This window comes from Phaethon aethereus (assembly GCF_964289735.1).
Source record: "Phaethon aethereus genome assembly, chromosome: 17".
NCBI classification, from domain to species: domain Eukaryota; kingdom Metazoa; phylum Chordata; class Aves; order Phaethontiformes; family Phaethontidae; genus Phaethon; species Phaethon aethereus.
In genome coordinates this window covers 14,464,661-14,482,208 of record NC_138593.1, presented here as the reverse complement: position 1 = coordinate 14,482,208, position 17,548 = coordinate 14,464,661, and the positions used below count along the sequence as shown (strand labels likewise).

The 17,548-nt window shown below is 62.6% G+C and overlaps 1 protein-coding gene across 1 annotated transcript in view; it reads left to right on the top strand.

Moving 5' to 3' along the window:
• KSR2 (kinase suppressor of ras 2) overlaps positions 1-17,548 on the top strand; it is a 69,785-nt gene that overhangs the window by 25,626 nt on the left and 26,611 nt on the right. The window contains exons 6-12 of the mRNA XM_082007515.1: positions 6,878-6,947; positions 7,647-7,730; positions 9,994-10,061; positions 11,581-11,699; positions 13,850-14,018; positions 16,904-16,945; positions 17,309-17,375. Coding sequence (XP_081863641.1) covers positions 6,878-6,947; positions 7,647-7,730; positions 9,994-10,061; positions 11,581-11,699; positions 13,850-14,018; positions 16,904-16,945; positions 17,309-17,375 — 619 coding nt within the window. The remainder of the gene's footprint in view (positions 1-6,877; positions 6,948-7,646; positions 7,731-9,993; positions 10,062-11,580; positions 11,700-13,849; positions 14,019-16,903; positions 16,946-17,308; positions 17,376-17,548) is intronic.

Genomic DNA, 17,548 nt, shown 5'->3' with positions numbered 1-17,548 from the left:
CCAAGCGGCCCCCCCCAGGCCCCCTTCCCCGTGGCGCGGGTGCCGGCCGACGCCCGAGCGGAGGACGTGACCGTGGGGAAACTCGGGGCGTCCGCCTGCGCCTTTTCCAAGGGCTCCCGTCGGGAAAATGCAGCCGCGGGTTCACCCTCGTGCCAGGAGGCTGCTTTTCACACCTCTCCCGCTCGCGGGCTTCCGCCCGGGACAGTTCGCCCTCTTCCCGGAGATGCTGGCGGTGGGACTCGAGGCGGGGGCTTGTGCCGATGAGCTCAGCCAGGGCGGTGCTGCCGGCTGATTTCCCGGGCTCGGACCGGTGCCTCCATTCATTCTGCAGGAACCGAAGCTTTTACAAGCCGGGCGTGGTGCTCAGCCTAAACAAAACCCTCCCCGACAACGCCTGGCAGCTGCCGGGCGCGGTTTGCGCGCCAAGAGCCGTCGTGGGGAGGGGGCAGCTCCCCTTGCCCCTGTCGCTCAGCTAAAATCTCCCTCCGACCCCATACCCAGGCTGGTTTTCTGCCGCCTTCCCCGCCCCAGGCTCCCCTTGTCTGCGTGCCCAAAATGTGGTCGGTCCGGCTCGTTTTGGGTTCTTCCAGCCGTCCTCGCTGCTCGGCTCTTGGCTGAAGAAGGGGTTTGCAGGCAGCGCCGCGCCCTGCCCATCCGCCCCCCCCCGCCCCGGCACCGGCAAGTTTTCCTCTTTGCCGAACTTCTCACCGGGGCGGGGAAGCGGCACCGGGACGCCTTCACCGGCCGCTCCGAGCCCCGGTTCACAGGCGCTTGGCGCCGGTGGGACGGGGCAGCTCCTGGGCTAGATGTGAGGTTTTTCGGTGTTTTCTGGGCTAGATGTGAGGTTTTTCGGTGTTTTCTGGGCTAGATGCGAGTTGCGGAGAGAGGGGCTTGCTTGCAGCAGCCGGTTGATCCTCGTTTGAGAGGTTTTAACGGCAGCAAAACCGTCTGGTCCTCCCAGGATCAGCGTCCGCGCGCTCAGCGACCCTCGCGCCCAGAGACCTGCGGGGAAAATGTGGTGCAAGGCAAAAAAAAAAAAATTATTTTTTTTTTAAAATAAAAAATCCCGCTAGACTGTAGTTTTTCTAGCTCTCTTGCGTTTCTGCGTAATTTCCGTACCGGTGGCCTTGCCCTTGAGCTGCATCCCGGGTTTCTGTCTGCTTCCACGTTCGCTTTCCGGTAGAGCGGCCGCATCCTGTGCGCAGCAGGCGGGCGCTGAGTGCGGCGCTGCGGGGAGGGGATGGGGTTTAATGGAGCGGGCCCCCGGGGCTCGTTACCTTGCGGAGGGAGGACGAGTTCCGCCGCGCGGCGCAGAGGCAGGTTTTTTGTGGGGAGGAGGGGATACCTCTGCGGCTCGCCCCACGGTGCCGCCGGGGGACCCGGGTGGCTTCTCCGGCACGCGGTGCCTCGCGTCTCCGCCGATCCCCCGCTCTTCTCTTGCCACCGCCCTTGCTGGGCCAAAGCACCGGGGCTCGTGGGTCCCACGAGAAGCGCCGGCGGTGGTTCGGGGGTCGCGCCTCGCCCCGTCTCCTGGGGTGCCGCTAGTTCTCGTGGCCTTTCGAGCGCAACAGGCTTCCCGTGGACAGTCTCCGGTGGTTACTTTGAACTAGCGTTTAGGACTCCACACCCTGCGACTTGGCTACGAGCACCCAGAGATCAGGTTGGATCTTCTCCTTTCTATTGCAAAGGCTCATGTTTGGTAGGTCCCGTCCGCGTCTCCGTTATCTGGGTGTCCTGGAGGCGGCTGGCGTTGCTGCCGGGCTGTGCCCTCTGCCTGTCTTCTCCCTGCTGCAAGGCCAGCCCGAGCACCGTCACCGGGTGACCAGAACAGGTCCCCGCTTGATGTTCTCCAGGATGGGCCAAGAGTGTCCTTTCCATCCCGGACTATTTCAAAGGAAAAGGGGTGGAAGGGAAGGACAAGAAAAGGCTGCGTGTGACTTCGCTGTGCTAGGACAGAAAACGGGAACGTCCTCGCCGCTGCCCTTCCTCCAGACAGCGTCCAACCCTGCAGAAGGGAAGGACAAGCCAACCCAACCCAACCCAACCCAACCCAACCCAACCCAAGGCCTCGCGTGTACCAGGAGAGAAAAACCCATCGCCTGGCCCCAGTGACCCACAAACTGGAGCCGTGTGTGAGGCCTCTTCCTGCGGGGACGTTGCTGAACACCTTCTCACAGCACGCGGCAGAAAGGCTCTTTCTGCGGCCCGGGAGCAAGACGAGAGCCGTGGAGCAGTGACCCCTCAAAGCCTTTGTCTTGTCCCTGGAGAGCCACCCGTGGCTGTTTTATTGTGGTCTCCAGTGATGCCCAGCTCCCTTTTCCTGGGCTCCCAGCTGGCCGCATCAGCCCAGTCCGGCACATCAGCTCCGTTGCATCCACAAGTTGCCTCTGGAGCTGCTCTGGCCGTGTCCCCAGTGGGTCACTTCTCCTGGATCCCGGTTTGGGCTCTTCCTCTTGGCTTTGTGACCGAGGACTTTGCAGTTTATGGCGCCGACCTTCCTCCCTGGGAAGCAGCCTGGCCGTGCCTACCCAGGGCTTGGGTGGTCAACCAAGCGTCAACCGCAAGTGCTGAAATGCCACCGGAGCTCTTTGCGCTTCCTCAGCCCCTGCCCACCGCTGAAGGAGCCCTCTGAAGGGCCGGCGTTGGGTGGGTATGGCTGGCGGAGAGGGATTCGGGATAACGTCCAGGGGATCAAGCCCTGCACCGGGCATCCGAGAGCCCTAAATCCAGCCTTTCTGCTGGAAAGGAGCAGGCAGGACCCGCGAGCGTGATGCTGGCGTCGAAGGTGCCGTGGGGCGCGTGTGCGAGCAGTCAGTGCCCGTCAGACCATGGCCCATCTCTGCAGGCGACCCCTCCCCAGTGCTGGGGGTCGGTTTTGGGGGAAGAGACGTCTTCTCCTGAACACCGTGCCGGCCCAAACTGCCTTCGGCGGGGGACTTCCCAAGCGGGACACCCTTTCGTTGTGACCATCCGTGGTTTTCTCCTCCCTGCAGCTGCCCTGCTGCCAGCACGAGCCACGGTACGAGCGCTCCGTGGCCGTGTTGGCGGCCCAGCTGGCAGCTCCCTGCAGCCCACATCTGGCCACAGCTGGCTGCTCCAGCTGGCAGCGAGGCACCGGGGGGCTTCCCACCCCGGGGCGGAAGGACAGACCTTTGCCTGGGCAAGGCTGCAAATTGGGGTTGGGGCGGAAAAAAAATCACAATGTGAGTATTTAAGCCAGCGAAGCGACTGAACATGACATTTTGGCTGTATAAATAGGATATAAATATATAATATATATTATATATTTTTTTTTTTATTTATATATATATAAAAATATAAATAGGTGCAGAGAGGAACGTCCGGGATTATAAAGTGACTGTTCTCTTGCTGGAGAGATGCTCTGAGAACAGCTCTGCCTTCTTCGGCTGTTTGGACGATCCCCTCTGCAAGGGCTGGGGTTTCGTTTCAATATTCGTGTCCATTTCTCGTTCCAACATTTCGTTTCCGGTTTTGGCCCTAAACCCGGCTACGGCGAGGACCGAGGCGTCTCCTGGAGGGACTTCGCACCCTTGGGTGCCCCCTTTGCTGCGGAGCAGCTCGCCGGCGTCCTCGGCTCCCCGGCTGGGACCACGCGGGTGGGAGCTTCTGCCATCACCACCATCGTGGTACGGGGTGGTGGATACACCCGACGCCGGACATGTTGCGGGTCGTCTTCCAGGTGACGGTTGAGCCGTTTCGGGAGGAGGCTGCACCCCGGCGCTGCCCCATAATGTCTCCGGGGGACTCAAGCGGCCCCGGGGCCGGCGCCGGGAGCGTTTTGGCGGCTGCCCGGGGTAGACGCGGGGCTGTGGGATGTCTACAGACAAGCGCCGAGTCTGCCGGCCGTCCCTGGGCTTTGCGGTGACTCGTCCCGGGACGCTTTCCGAGATCGCCCCGTCGCGACGGCAGCAGGGGTGAGGAGGGCGTCACGGCCCAGGCAGCACCCCGGTCCCCGTCGCCTCCGAGGCGCGCGGGTGCCACTCAGGGACCAGCAGCGGCTGTCACCGCTGCCTGTCACCGCTGGGGAGCCGGGCGGCGCGGCTCTTCTCCCGTGGCGGCTGTCAGCGACGTGCCGGAGGCGGCTGTCACCCTCCGCCCGGGCGGTTTCCCCCCTTCCCCGCTCTCCTCTCGGCACATCTGATCCCGTCAAGCGCGGGCTGTTGACTCAAGGATAAGCCGTGGAGCGGGAGCCGTCACCTTTGCCGACGCGCCGCGGCGGCGCGGGAAAGCGCGGAGGTTTTGGGGTGCGAGGGTGGGGGGGCGGCGTTCCCTTGGCATCGGGTGCCCGGCTGCGGGAGGATCGATGTGCCGGGTGGGCACCACGATGTGGGGGGGCAGGGTTTGGCCTTTGAGGGCCCCTCGGGGTGATGGGGAGGCAGGAAAGGGGCGGATGCTTGGCCGGGGGGGGGTCCCACGGGGCTGCTCGGTGGGTGCCAGCTGCACCCTTCCCTGGAAAATTCCACCCGTGCCCGTTAAATACCCCCTCGGAGGAGGAAAGGGGCGAAAAAATAATCCTAAAATTGCCCTCGCACGCTTGTGCGAGGGGAATTACGGCTAAAAGCGCTCTGATTTTCGAGCCGTAAAGGAGGTTTGCCGGTGATAAAGGTCTAAGCAGTGAGTGACGCCCGGGCCGGGGGGGTCAGGAGACGTCAATCGCGGCGGGGCCGGCGGCGCGGGGCTGCCAGCGGGGTCGACTCCTCCCGGGGCCGTGGAGGCGGCCGCAGCACCTCGGGTCTGGCACGTCTCCGTCACGGGGTCCCTGCGACAGAGCCCCGGTCCCCGCTGCCGCGGCCAGCCGCGTTCCCGTGACCACGGGGTGGTTTGTTTTTTTTTTTTTTTAACATTATTTTTCCTTGCAATTACCTCTGATTGTGGCGATTTGGGGGTTTTGATGAGAATATTCCTCCTGCGCCTGGAGTGCCGCATCCCCACCTTCCCTTTGGCCATCGCCCCGATTTAATATCGCGCGGGGAGAAACGGCTTTTCCCCCGGGCGAGCAGGTTACAGGGGAGAATCGCCCAATAACTTCAAAGCCCCCCAAACCCTGGGGGCCGTTCCCCGCGGCAGCGGGGCGCCTGCCCCGCTTTCCTTGTTTTTCCCTCCTGCAAACAGCAGGACTATTGTTAAACGCCGCAATCCTTCATGTATCGCTCCCTCTAATGAACGTAATTAGCCGTGAATCACGTAGGTCTCATTTTTGTTAGGAGGTTAAAATCCCCGATACACTTTAATACATTTTTGCAGTGAGCACATTTAGAAAGTAATTAAAAGGCTCAGCCGTCTTTGCCTGCGTCCCCGGGCTGGCAGGATTTAATTGAGGCCAGCTGAAAGTTAGTGGAAATAAATCGTGGCTGATAAAGCGGAGGTTGTAATTTAATTTTGGGAAGAGGAGCTGTTCTTGCCTGGGCGTTTAGTTTATCAAGGACCGGTGTCGAGGGGTGTGGGGGGGGAATCTTATTTGTGTAATGTGATTTATTGATGAGAAAATGACATTTAGGGAGGGATAGTGCTTATGCGTGGAGCGGTCCCGCTCTTTAGAGCATCATCTCTGGGGCTCGCGGACATCCCTGGGGGGGCTGGAGGTGTTGGGGGGGCTGGAGATGTTGGGGGGGCTGGAGATGTTGGGGTGCTGGCCCGGGAGCCCGGGGTGGTGAGAAGCACGGTCAAAAATACCGGCACGCCGCTGGTGTAAAACAGCCTCCCCGGGGCTGGCGGCAGCAATTACCTTAACTGACTTTGTAGACCTTCAATATCTTAATTACCGGCTGTGCCCGAGGGGAGATGGGCGGCCGAGGTGGCGGAGACGGATGTGCTTTTGGGATGCTCCCGAGGGACTTCTAGCAACGGCCGAGCCGCGGCGGCGACGGGCGCCTGGCGCGGGAAGCGGCATGTAAATGTAACCTTCAGCGCCGTTAAAACCGCCGGCCGCTGCTTTATATCCCGCTAAATTAAAACGGGATATGAAAGCAAACAGTGGCTCTCCCCGCTCGGAGGGATAAGAGCGGAAGCGTATTTAGCGAGGGATTTGCCGGCGTAGCAAGTGAGCGGCCGGCCGGGCTCGCAGCTGGGGTCTGGCTGCTCGGGTCGTGCCCGGAAAAACCTCTCGAATCCCATCTGGGAAAATCCAGCCTTGGAATCGCCCAGCACCGCTCCCCCCGGGGCTGAGCGTCCCGCGGGGCAGGACCCCTCTCGTGGCCAGTGCAGCCAGCGGGAGGAGGAGGAGGAGGAAGAGGAGGGTGTCTGCCCTTGCTGAGGCCGAAGGGGACGTGGAGTCTGAGCATGGCACCGGCATGGCCGTGCTGCTAATTACCTGCCTGCTCCGGCCGGCACTAATGAACTTAGCTCTTTTTCCGTAGCCAGCCGAGGCCGCGTTACCTTTTCTCCCTCTTTTCCCTCAGAAGGAGAGCGCCGAGGCTGCTTTTTACTCTGCTCCTCTGAACGCGGGTTAAACTCCTTCCAAGCAGCTGAGCTTGGCTTTTCCTTCAGCTGCACCCGCCGGATGCGGCGTCTTATTAATAAACGACGCGGTTGCTGTTGCGGCTTCGTTTTCCCTTTCCTGTTGGGACACCGCGGCGCGGCTGCGGTAGCTTTGCAACCCCGCGCCGTGTGCGTCCCAGCTCTCTCCCTGGCCCGAACTGGGGGCTGTTACGGGGGGAGAGGAGACCCCCCCATCCCCGCAGACCCAAGCACAAAGCCCGAGGCCTCTTGTTTTCCCGAAGGGCAGCCCGGTGGGGTGTCCCTACAGACGAGTATTAGGCAAACCCTGGGTTTTGTGCACCTCTCCCCAAAAGCTTGAACCCTCGCTCTCGCCTTTATTACCACCTGATGGTTTTCCCTGTCTCTCCTCTCCCCGCAGACACGCTGTCAGTGCCTCGCTGGTCCCCGCAGGTCCCCCGTCGAGACCTGGGAAACTCGATAAAACACAGGTATGCCAAGCCTGCCTCGGCGCCGGGCGCACCCCCCGCGCCGGGGGATGAGCGTCTCCATTTCCATCGCTGGTCCGGGACGGGGGGGCTCGGGGCTCTTCCCCCCGTTTCCCATGCTGGGCTGCGCTGTCCTGGAAGCCCATTTAAATTCCATTTCAGTTGAGATTTGGTTTAGATGAGGCCCGAGTCGCTATCAATAAAAGCCGTGTGTTATCCGTGACCCTGCCAACCTTCAGCAAATTTCCTATCTCCGGATTATTGCCCTTCCATATCTATCACAAGAAGGAGAAGCGCTAGAAATAGCCTCGGTGCTGCCGTTCGATCAGGCAGCCGCTTCTCTGGCGGGCTGGAAACGCGGGTCCCCAGGGCAGGGGGTGGTTTTGGGGGCTCTGACCACAGCCTGGGCTGGGCAAAGCCAGGGAGCCGCAGCGAGCCGGCGGCTAATGCCCACCCTGGCCGCCTGGGACCCCTTTAGAGCAGGCTTTGCCCTTCTGCGTAACCAAAGGAGGGCTCGGACACGTGCTTCGGCATCCCTAGAAAGATGCCGTGACACCTGCAGAGGCGTTTGAGCACACGGCAAGGAAAGGGTAAATTGGGGCTCGGGAGATAAGCGCGGCTCGGGAGATGTCCCCGTGGGAGCGCGGATGGGGCGACGCAGCCTCGTCCCTCCCCGGCCACGCTCCGTGTCTCTCTCTGCAGGTTTTCCACCAAGTACTGGATGTCTCAGACCTGCACCGTCTGCGGGAAAGGAATGTTGTTTGGCTTAAAATGCAAAAACTGCAAGTACGTCGCGGCGCCGGAGCCGCTCGCGTTGCTCCGCAGTGTCGCGAGGGGGATAATTAGGGTTTTGCTGGTGGAGCCGAGCGGGGGATCGGGCACGGGGAGACCGATCAGGCTTTCACCAGCTCATCCTTGCCGGAAGCTTGAATAAGACATGGAATGGGGTGAAGAACACCCCGAAAGAGGGCTGAGGTTGGGTCTGCGTGCCGGGGCTAGCAGCGGGGTCCTCGGGGAGGGTGCTGCCCGCCAGACCTCGGCTCTGCTGGCACCAGAGCTCCGAGGCAGGTCCCGGCAGCCTCCCCGCTCGCTGCCGTCCTTGGGCTGGCTCCAGACGCCCACCTTACAGGGATACGTGCGGATTTATCCGCAGGAGACGGGGGGATGGACGCGCTGCCTCGGGGGCCGAGAGCATCGCCTGCGCGCGGGGGGCTCTGGGCACCGGGTGGGTTTTGCCCGCAGCCCTGGGCTGTATTCTTTATTTTTTTTGCGGCGGCAAAAGTCTTGTGGCCCTCTGTTTCCTGGCGATGCCGTGGCACCCGGGAGCCGACCCACCCCAACCAGCAATCGAGCTGGGATGCAAAGGCGAGGGGCCGCGCTGGCCGTAAAATTGGGCTGGAAAAAAGATAGCGAGGCAGAGGCTGGGGCCGCTTTATCCCGCTTTAAATCCAGCGCGGCCCGTCTCTTACGCAGTTATCGCGCAGCCATCGGCACTTAGCAAAGCTGCTTCTGGGAACGGGATTGCCTTTTCTAAGGGAGGGGCGCCGGGAACGCGCCGAGCGTCCGCGGGGAGCGTCCGCGGGTCGGCCGGAGCTCTCGAGCGATAACGATCGCCGTTGCCGTTGATTAAGTGCTGATGTGTTGGCAAATTGGGATTTAAACCCGGAGAAGAAACGCCCGGCTACCCTGCAGCCGGTGGTGGTTTTCTGGAAGCGATGGTATCAAACGTATCCGTTTTAAAGCGGCGATTCCTTGTGGCGTCGGATGCCCGCGCAGCCGGGGGCTTTGCTGCCTGCCAAGGGCTCGCCGTCGGTTCCGCTGCCTGTAGCCGCTCGGAGAAGAGCGGATAAATTCCCCGGCTGTAAAAGGGTCGGGCGAACACAGAGCACTTAGGTTTGCCGGCTTTGCCGTAGCCACCCGGCCCCGGCGCTGCTTCCCCCAGAAACAGGAGAGGAACAGGCAGGTAAAGCAAACAAACAGACCCCAAACCCCCCCCCAAGCCTCGTAGACCGGATTAATCTCTGCCTTTCCCTCTAGGAATGGCTCTGTAATAAAAGCTAACACGCACGGCTCCGGAATTTTCATTACCCAGTTCACTGACTTGTAGCCGCCGTCTTTTCATTTCCCCCCCCCCCCAATCCTTTAGCCTTGTTCTTTATAAACCCTTTCCTCTTCCTTTTCCTTTTCCCCCGTGGCTCTCCCCGCTCTGCCAGGGCTGTCGCGGCAGAGCGCGAGCCGGGGATTCGTTTCCATCCCTAATTAAGAGCTGACGGGAACGTTTCGGGGCGGCGGGAGCCTGCTTATGCCTATATGCATGACCCGAGGGTGAAGCCCTCCGCAGACTCCCGCTCCGGCTCTGCGAAACCAGGGAAAGCGCTGCAGAATATTCGGCATAGCCATAAAGGCTCTCGTCATTTTTGTTAAATGTCCTGGTAATAAAGCCAGGAGGGGAGAGCACAACGGCAGAGATTCGTGGGGGGCTGAAGGGGGCCGGGGCAGCCTCTTCCTCCCCCTCTGCTGCCCCTGAATTTAATTAAGCGTAAAGCAGCGTTCGTGCCGGGTTGGGGGGAAGCGGCTTTCCCCCGGGCGCGGGTCTCTGCTCCTTTTATTTTGGCTGGGGCTGACAGAAATGGCAATTTTGGGCACCCTCGAGCTGGCTGGTGGGTGCCTGGTCCCCCGCAGCCGGCAGAGAAAGGGGGGAGTGGGCCAGCACCCCCAGGTTTTGGGGGTTCCCGCACCACGGGGACAGTCGCGCCCGCCGTGGCTCTGGTTTGCCGAGGGCGTGCGGCCCCGGCGTCCTCCCAGCCGTCCTGCCCCCGCGCCCCGGGACCTGCGTCCCGCACCGCTTCCTAGCCCCGCGCCCACGGCCCGGGCGGGCGGCTCGACCGAAATGTCCCCCCGAGTCACCTTTCGGGGGGGGCGTGGGGGGAAGAAAGGGTCCGGGGGTCCGCAGCGCCGCGCCCTGCGCCGCGCCGCGTCCCTCCGGCCGTACCGTGACGCTCCGCGGCCCCTCCGCTTCTGACGCCCGTGCTGTTGTCTTCCTCGCCAGGCTCAAGTGCCACAACAAATGCACCAAAGAGGCTCCTCCGTGTCACCTGCTGATCATCCACCGCGGAGGTAAGGGCTTTTCTTCCCCCCTCTCTGCCTCCGTGGATGTTGCCACCAGGTAAAACTTTCAAAAGCCCCCTCGGGCGATTCGGGAGCCCGACCCTCGCTGACGGCCGGCGGGACGGAGGCTCCCGAACCGCTCGGGCGCTCCGTGAAAATTTTACCCACCGTTTTTTCCGCTTGTAGGGAGACGAGCCGTTCGGGGCGAGGCAGATTTGCATTGCAAACCGCTTCCACCCACCCTTCCCCTGCCTCCTTTTCTTTTCAGATTCCCCACCGCACGGGGTAAGTGCAACAGGTTTTAGCCTTTTGCTACCGTCCAGAGCTTAGGGCGGACGCATGGGACCCGAAACCTCCCGCGGCGCCGTCGGTGCATGCGGGTCCCTCCACGGGGACGCGGCCGTGCCCCTGCGGATGCTCGTGGTGCTTTCGGAGCCGCCTTGTCCCGCTCTCCTCCGGGGGAGCCCGTCCTGATATCCGCAGAGACTTTGCAGCAGGACGACGGGCGCCGCTTCCCACCTCTTTTCTTCCAGATTTCGGCCGAGAGCTCCCCGAGGAGGACTGCAGCCGCCTAAGGGCAACGCTTCCCATCGCCGTTGCCTTGACCTCTGAGCTCTTAAGGCCGATATTGTCCGTTAGATACCGCCAAACCCGCGCCCCTCGCTTTAATTGCGGGGAAACGCCTTGCGCCGGCGGCTCCCGGCCAGGCGAGCGGGGCTGCTGTGACTCGGAGGGGGGACGGCGATTTCGCAACCCCCGCTCCGGCACCCGTGCCCTCGCTTGCGGCAATTTTGGGTGGCGGGGGCCGAAGGGTCACCCGTCACGCTCCGAGCTGCGGCAAACCCTGACCAAGAGGCGGGGGAAGCAGCGTCCCGTGCCGCTGGGGGCAGGTGGGCTCCCGGCATGGGCAGAAATTGGGTTTTGTGGCTGCGGTCTGCGATGCTGCGGGAGACGGAGCTGCCCGCTGCGTGCTGTAGCGCGGGAGCAAGGAGCAGCGGTGGCTTTGGGGCGGCCTCAGCATCAGCCTCCCCCCAAAAAAAAGCTCTTAAATGCTCCTCCCTGCAGCAAAGCCCTTCCCAGGTCCCCCCCGGGCTGCAGGCTGGCTTTGCCCCCCAGAAAACCTCCCCGCCGAGAGCGGGCTGCTCTGAGCCGGCTCCTTCCCCCCGCCTTGAAAAGCTGCGGCGAGGAAGAGGATGGTGCCTCCTCCCGGAGCTGGCCGGCCCCCCCGGCCCACGGGGCGGCCACGGTGGCTGCTGAGCCTCCCCGGATTGCAGCCCCTCGGCGGGGGGGGGAGAAGGGTGCGGTTCGCATCCCCCCGTGTCGCCGGGGGGTCCGGCTGTAGCCTGGGCGCCGGGGGGGTGCGGAGGCTGGAGCGGAGCGGCTGGAGGTGCCACGGGGAATTGCTTTGGAGAGCGATTCCGGAGCGGTTTGCAAGTGACCCCAGGTGCTCCCGCGAAGCTTTGATGTCTGCCCGTCTCTCTCCCCCTCCTCTCCATCCCCTTTTCCCCTCTCTCCCTTCTTGACCCAGCGAGGTTAGTCCGGACCGAGTCGGTGCCCTGCGACATCAACAACCCCTTGCGGAAACCCCCCCGATATTCGGATCTGCACGTCAGCCAGACGCTCCCCAAAACCAACAAGCTCAACAAGGTGAGCCGGGAGCACCCCCTTGGCGCCCACCCCCCGCCCGAGGGCACCCGGCCCCCCGCGCCTCCCCGAAATATCGGCGGCTGCTCTTCCTCGCAGGCGAGGGAGCCAAAGCCGGTGGCATTTTCGGGTCGGGTCGCTCGAGCCGCTCCCGTGGCCCTGGCTTTCCCGGCGGGGATGCTCCGGGGGTCTCTGCCAGCCTCGGGGGTGGGTGTCCGGGCGCGTCCGTCACCGCGGGGCTGAGGTGCGTGTCAGGGCGCGGGTGGGAGCTGCCCCCGAAACCTGCCCGGGGGCTTCAATTAAACAAAAATAACCCCCCGGAGCGGCGCTAAGGGAAGGAGCGGAGCGAGGGTGGGCTGGGTGCTGGGGCAGGATGAGCTGCCCGGCCAGCCCCCTCGCCCCTTGGGCTTCCCGGTCGCATCCGCCGAGGTTATTTCTTTTAAAAATGAAAATGGGATCAAAGTGCTTTCGAAACAGCCTGTGTCCCGCCGGTCCTGCTGCGCTGCGGGCTCTCGGGCTGCAGATCCACGCTGGATTTGGGGCGGTTTGAAGGTTTTGCTGCCACCCGGGACCTGCCGCAAATAACGAATTCAGTGTGACAAGTAAAACAGAATTCGATGGTCTCCCTGGCAAAGCTGCTCAAGCCAGACCTGGCGTCGCGCCTGGCTCGCTCGCTTCCGCCCCGCGTTCAGAGCAATAAAGGAGCAAAGGGTTATTTTGGATGAAATTTAGTGGAAAACTTCTTGCAGGTGGCCGGAGCTAGAGCAGGGAAAGGTGTTCGCAGGCTGGAAGCGCTCGACGCGAGGGAAATCCCGGGTGTAACGGGGAACACGGTCGACAAAACCCTGGCAGGACCCCCCCAGCTCCTGCCGGACCCCCCCATGGCCCGGCCCCGGGCGCAGGCTGGGTACCGGCCGCTGCGCTCCTGGATGCAGTTTTTAAAGCTAAAGCTCTCGGGAGCTCCTTGGTGTGATGATCTGCTTTGTCCTCGTTATGGGGCCGTGCAAATGGCTTTTTCCGGCCGGAGAGCGACTGCAGGAATTCAAAAGAGAGAGAGATGTGGGGGTTTTTTTTGGGCGCCCGTCCTTCCCGTGGCTTGTGTCATTTTATGAGAGGGCACGGGGGACGTGGGTCAGCTCACCGATAAAGGCTTTGGGCGCGAAGGGCATCACTCCTCTTTCTCCTTCTGCCTGTGCCGTGCAGTCCTTTCCCCTTCCTTAGCTTTTCTCTAACCAGAGCATGATGATGCACAGTAAATATATATATATATATATTTATATTTGGCTTAGACCGGAGTAATCCCATTCCGGATAATGTTTCCTCTATAAATGTGCTTTATACAACAGGGGCCCCTTCTTACTTTGACGTTTCTAACAGCATTTCTTTAGCGATACCCTGTTCTCCGTGAATACCGTTGAAATCTTCTTCTTACTGGCCTTCGGCGTTGGTTTAAAAGATAATTTACCCAGCCAAGGTCGTTGTGCGTGGCAGGGTGGTCTGTATAAAATGTACGTGGGTCTCCTGGAAAGCCCAGCTGGTTTAAAAATTAATCTGGACAAAATTACCTGCTGGGGGAGGCTCGTGCGGATTTTCTAACCTTGGAAGGATCTTGCCATGGGAGCACGTGTCTGGAGATGGGAGTGCTGGGCGCTGCTGGAGGTCAGACCCTCTTAAGTGTCCCCAGGCTGGGCAGCAAGGTCATGGGTAAGGTGGGGAATTCTGGCCTCAATTTTCCTTTTCAGGTCTCAGATTTGGGTTTTTGGCTTGAAAGAGGTCAGCAAAAGCCGTCAGGTCCTTGATGTCTCTAAAGACCAAGCCCCGGGGATGCGGTCCCCAACTCCGGTCTTGGTGGCCACGGCAGCGAAGAGCCAGCAGGGTTTGGGGGGCCCTCAGCTGTGGGTGCGTGGGGCTGAGCGAGCCGCCCCGTTTCTGGCGTGAAACAGCCTCGGTGCGAACTGTGAACACAAACGGCTTTGGGAAAGGCGGGGCTGGGGCCGGGGCCGTTTTCTAGGGCTTTTGGCATCAGGGGACCGGGAGGACCTGCGTAGGTCTCACTTGTCACCCAGGTCCTCTGTGCCGGAGCACCCTGTGGCGGCACCGGCCGGCACTGCTCTCACCGGCTCTTCTCTCCTCTCCTTCCCCGTGTGCTGCAGGATCACATCCCGGTGCCCTACCAGCCAGACTCCAGCAGCAATCCCTCCTCCACCACCTCCTCCACACCCTCCTCGCCGGCCCCGCCGCTGCCGCCCAGCGCGACGCCCCCGTCCCCCCTGCACCCCTCCCCGCAGTGCCCGCGCCAGCAGAAGCAGTTCAACTTGCCAGGTATTGCGAGCTCCCCGCCGCCCGATGAGAGGGGCTCGTGCCCCGGGGTGTCCTCAGGGAAAGGGTCTGCTCCATCCGCTTGCCCGCCTGGACTTCCGCTGGGGTGGGGAAAAGTTGGAAGCAGAGACGAGCAGCGAAGATGAGTTTAGGGTCATTCAGGTTGGGAGGGAGCTTGGGAGTCTCTAGTCCAGCCTCCTGCTCAAAGCAGGGTCAGAGCTCAAGGTTTGATCCGGTTTGGTCTTGAAAACCTCCAGGATGGAGCTGGAGAGCTCTGTGGGCAACCTGCTGCGCTTGAGCCCTTCCAAAGCCCTTCCAGGCATGACTTCTCCGTGGCGTGTGCCCACGTTGTTGCCTCAGCGGCCAACGGGAAACAAGGTCCTACCCCTCCACAAGGGTAACTCGAGTTGACTTCACTGCATCTTTGGGGTGATGGGCCTCCAACAGGCTTGTTGGCAGCGCGTGTGGGGCAATGGTGGGGAGTAGCTGGGGTTGTCTGACGTAGCTTGTCCCACCGAGTCTTGTCTGGTCCCTGGGACCCATCTGCTCCTGGAGATGTCTCTTCGGGGAGGGTGGAAGGGGTCCTCTGGTCACGGTGGCTGCAGGACACAGGATCTACATTAAATGGCCAAAAAAGCCCCTCCTGGCCTGAGGAGGTACGGATGCCTGCCCCAGCGTGGCTGCCTTCCGGGTGTCCGCAGGGCAACGCCGCTGCTCCAGGGAAAGTCCCTTCCTGGGGGTGGGGGATGGCTCAGCATCACTCCTGGCAGTGTGGAGGGGCACAACTGTCCTCAGCCACCCACCCGCCTCTCCAGCCACCCCCAAAAAGAGGCCGGTCGGGGGAGAGGAGGGGGAGTCGTGGCCCCAACCCACCTCTGAGATGCTGAAGCACTCACGGCTGGCCTGCGGCTCTTGACCCCTCTTTGGTTTGTGGCCTTGAGCCTCTTTCATGGGGCAGCAGCCGGGAGGTTGGGGTCCTTCCCGCATCCCAAACCCCTCAGATTTAACGAACTGGTCCAGGTAGGAAGGAGGCTGGGGACTGCTTCTGCGGTGGAGCCAGACGGCACCTTCGTGCTCTGCTGATCCTGCTGCGCCGCGGTGATCCCTCCCTTCTGTCTTGACAAGCCTTCAGCTAGAGAGGAGGAGGAGGAGGAGGGGGGCAAGGGCGGATTTGGCTGGCAGGATCCATCGCCACGACAACAAACGATTCCAAAAGCTGGAGAAAAAACAAACCACCAGCCAAAGAACACAGGTCCCTGTGTCCCCGGAGAGGCTCCAGCCGCGCACGGGTCTTGCCCACCGGAGCGCCCGGGGCTCGGGCGGGGTGCTGGAGGGGTGTGAGGAAGACGGCAGAGGAGCTGTGAGGAAGCACTCGAGCCTCCCAGTGCCGGGAAAACAAGCCACAGCGTGGCCGCACGCCTGAGAGCGCGGCGTGGGTGTCCATGCTGGTATAACCAAGTTCGTGGTGGTCCAGCCAGAGCCGAAGCACCCTGAGGTCTCTGCAGCGTGAGAGCCGGGCTCGCAGCGATTAACATCCCCAAACCGCTGGCCGGGCAGACCGTGCGCCCTGCTCGGGTCTGGGGGCAAGGGACAGAACGTCCAGCATTTGGTCGACCCCGTCGTGTGTCCCCTCTGGAGCAGACAGACCTCCCTGCAGGTCTTTCGAGACGTCATTTCACGTCGTTTGAAGTGGAAACCACAGAAATGAGGGCAGCATCTCCTTACGGGGCGCCGGACACGCTGTCGCTGCCGCCGCACGAGCCGGCAGGGCCGGAACCGGGCAGGATCAGTCCCCGGCGGCGCAGGGAGGGGTTGCTCCCTGCTTTAATGCCCGCGATAAGCAGAGCCCTGGGGCAAACGCGAGCCGGTCTGGCACAAAGCGGGGCTTGCCGTGCTTTCATCTTGCTGGGCGGGAAGTCCTCCGTGGTTCCTCTCATTCAAGATGGTCACCCTGGGGACGAGGATTTGAGCTTGGGAGTTGCGACACAGTGACCTTTTCCTGCCGGCATCACCTTTGAGTCTCCTTTGATCTCAGCTCAGGGGTGCTCAGGTCCCGCGGCAGAGCCGAGGTTGGCCTTCGGGGTCTCGAAGCTGGAGAGGAGAAGCCGACGGACGGTCTTCAGGAGCTCAGAGCTCGGCGAGAAGGTGCCTTCTGAGCTGCTGCCAGCCTCGGGTGGCCGCAGCAGCTCCATCTTGCTTCATGCCCATGACCTGCCCGCCCGCACGAGTCAAATCAGCCCTTGGTGCCGGGGAGCCGAGGGAGGGTACCACGGCCCAGAGCCCTTCTGCGGCACGGGCTCCGGGCAGCGGCTCCCAGCGCTGCCGGCAGCCGCCGGCTCCCCTGGGTGCGCCGGGAGGGAGGCAGCCAGCCCAGGAAGGACGCGTCTCCAGAGCGCGGCAAAAACGCACGGTTAGAGGGGCCGGAGCAGGCAAAAATGGGCAGCGGCTGCAAATCCGTCGCTTGGCACTCCCGCGATGCCGAGCGGTTCCCGAAGGCCGCTCGGGAGCCGAGCACCCAAACCGTGCGGGCTTTTGCTGGCAACCGGGCACCCAAATCCCGCCGGCGACGTTGCAGATGACATCAGCACTCCCCAAACGTTAGTGACCGGTAGGCAGCAGCAGCCGGCGGTGGCAAAACTGAAGTTATAATCCAGCCGGATCGTCGGAGGGATGAGGGTTTTAATTTTTTTTTCCCGGGCACCCAATGACCCTGTGGTGCCATCATGGGTGGCATCCTCCGGAGAGGAGGGGGTGGGAGAGGTTGGGTCGTGCAGGGGTGCCGCGGGGGGGACTGGACCTGGGGCTGGCGTTTCGAGGTGCGGGTGGGGGTCTCGCCAGGGTCTGGCTGTGCCGCTCAGCGTCTCGCCCCCCCCTTTTCTCTTTTCCAGCTTCCCATTACTACAAGTACAAACAGCAGTTCATTTTCCCAGGTAAGCCTCCTCGAAAGCCTCGCGGGGTGCTGAGATACCCCCCGGGAGAGCGGCGGGGTCCGGCCGCGTCGCCCTCACCCGTGGGAGGGCGGGCGCGCCGCCGGCTCCCCGAACCCAGGCTTTGCGCGGGGAGGGCTGCGCCGGGGTGGGATTTCTCCCCACACCCAGTGTCATCGCGGGAGCGTGCTCCACCGAGGGCTGGGTGGCCCTGAGTTACGCCCGGCGTGTGGCTAAGGGTGTAACTAAGCTGTAGACGGGAGGTTTTCGGCGGGGTTTAGGCCCCCGAACGCCCCCGGCGCCGGCTGCGGGGAAGGGGCTCCCGGTGCCTCCCAGCCCGCGCTGGCTCTGCTCTCTTCTCCCCAGACGTGGTGCCCGAGACGCCGAGCCGAGCCCCGCAGGTGGTCCTCCACCCCGTCAGCTCCAACCCCGTGTGAGTGTCCCCCCCCTCCTCCCGGCTGCCTTCGCCTTCCCCTCCCCAGGCAGCACATCCTCTGCACCTCGCCTCCTCCGGGCACCCGTGGGTGGTCCCGGGGCTTCGCGGGAGCCGTTGGGTGCTCAGGGATGCTTTTCGGGCAGGTTGGGGTGGATGGATTGGGGTGAACC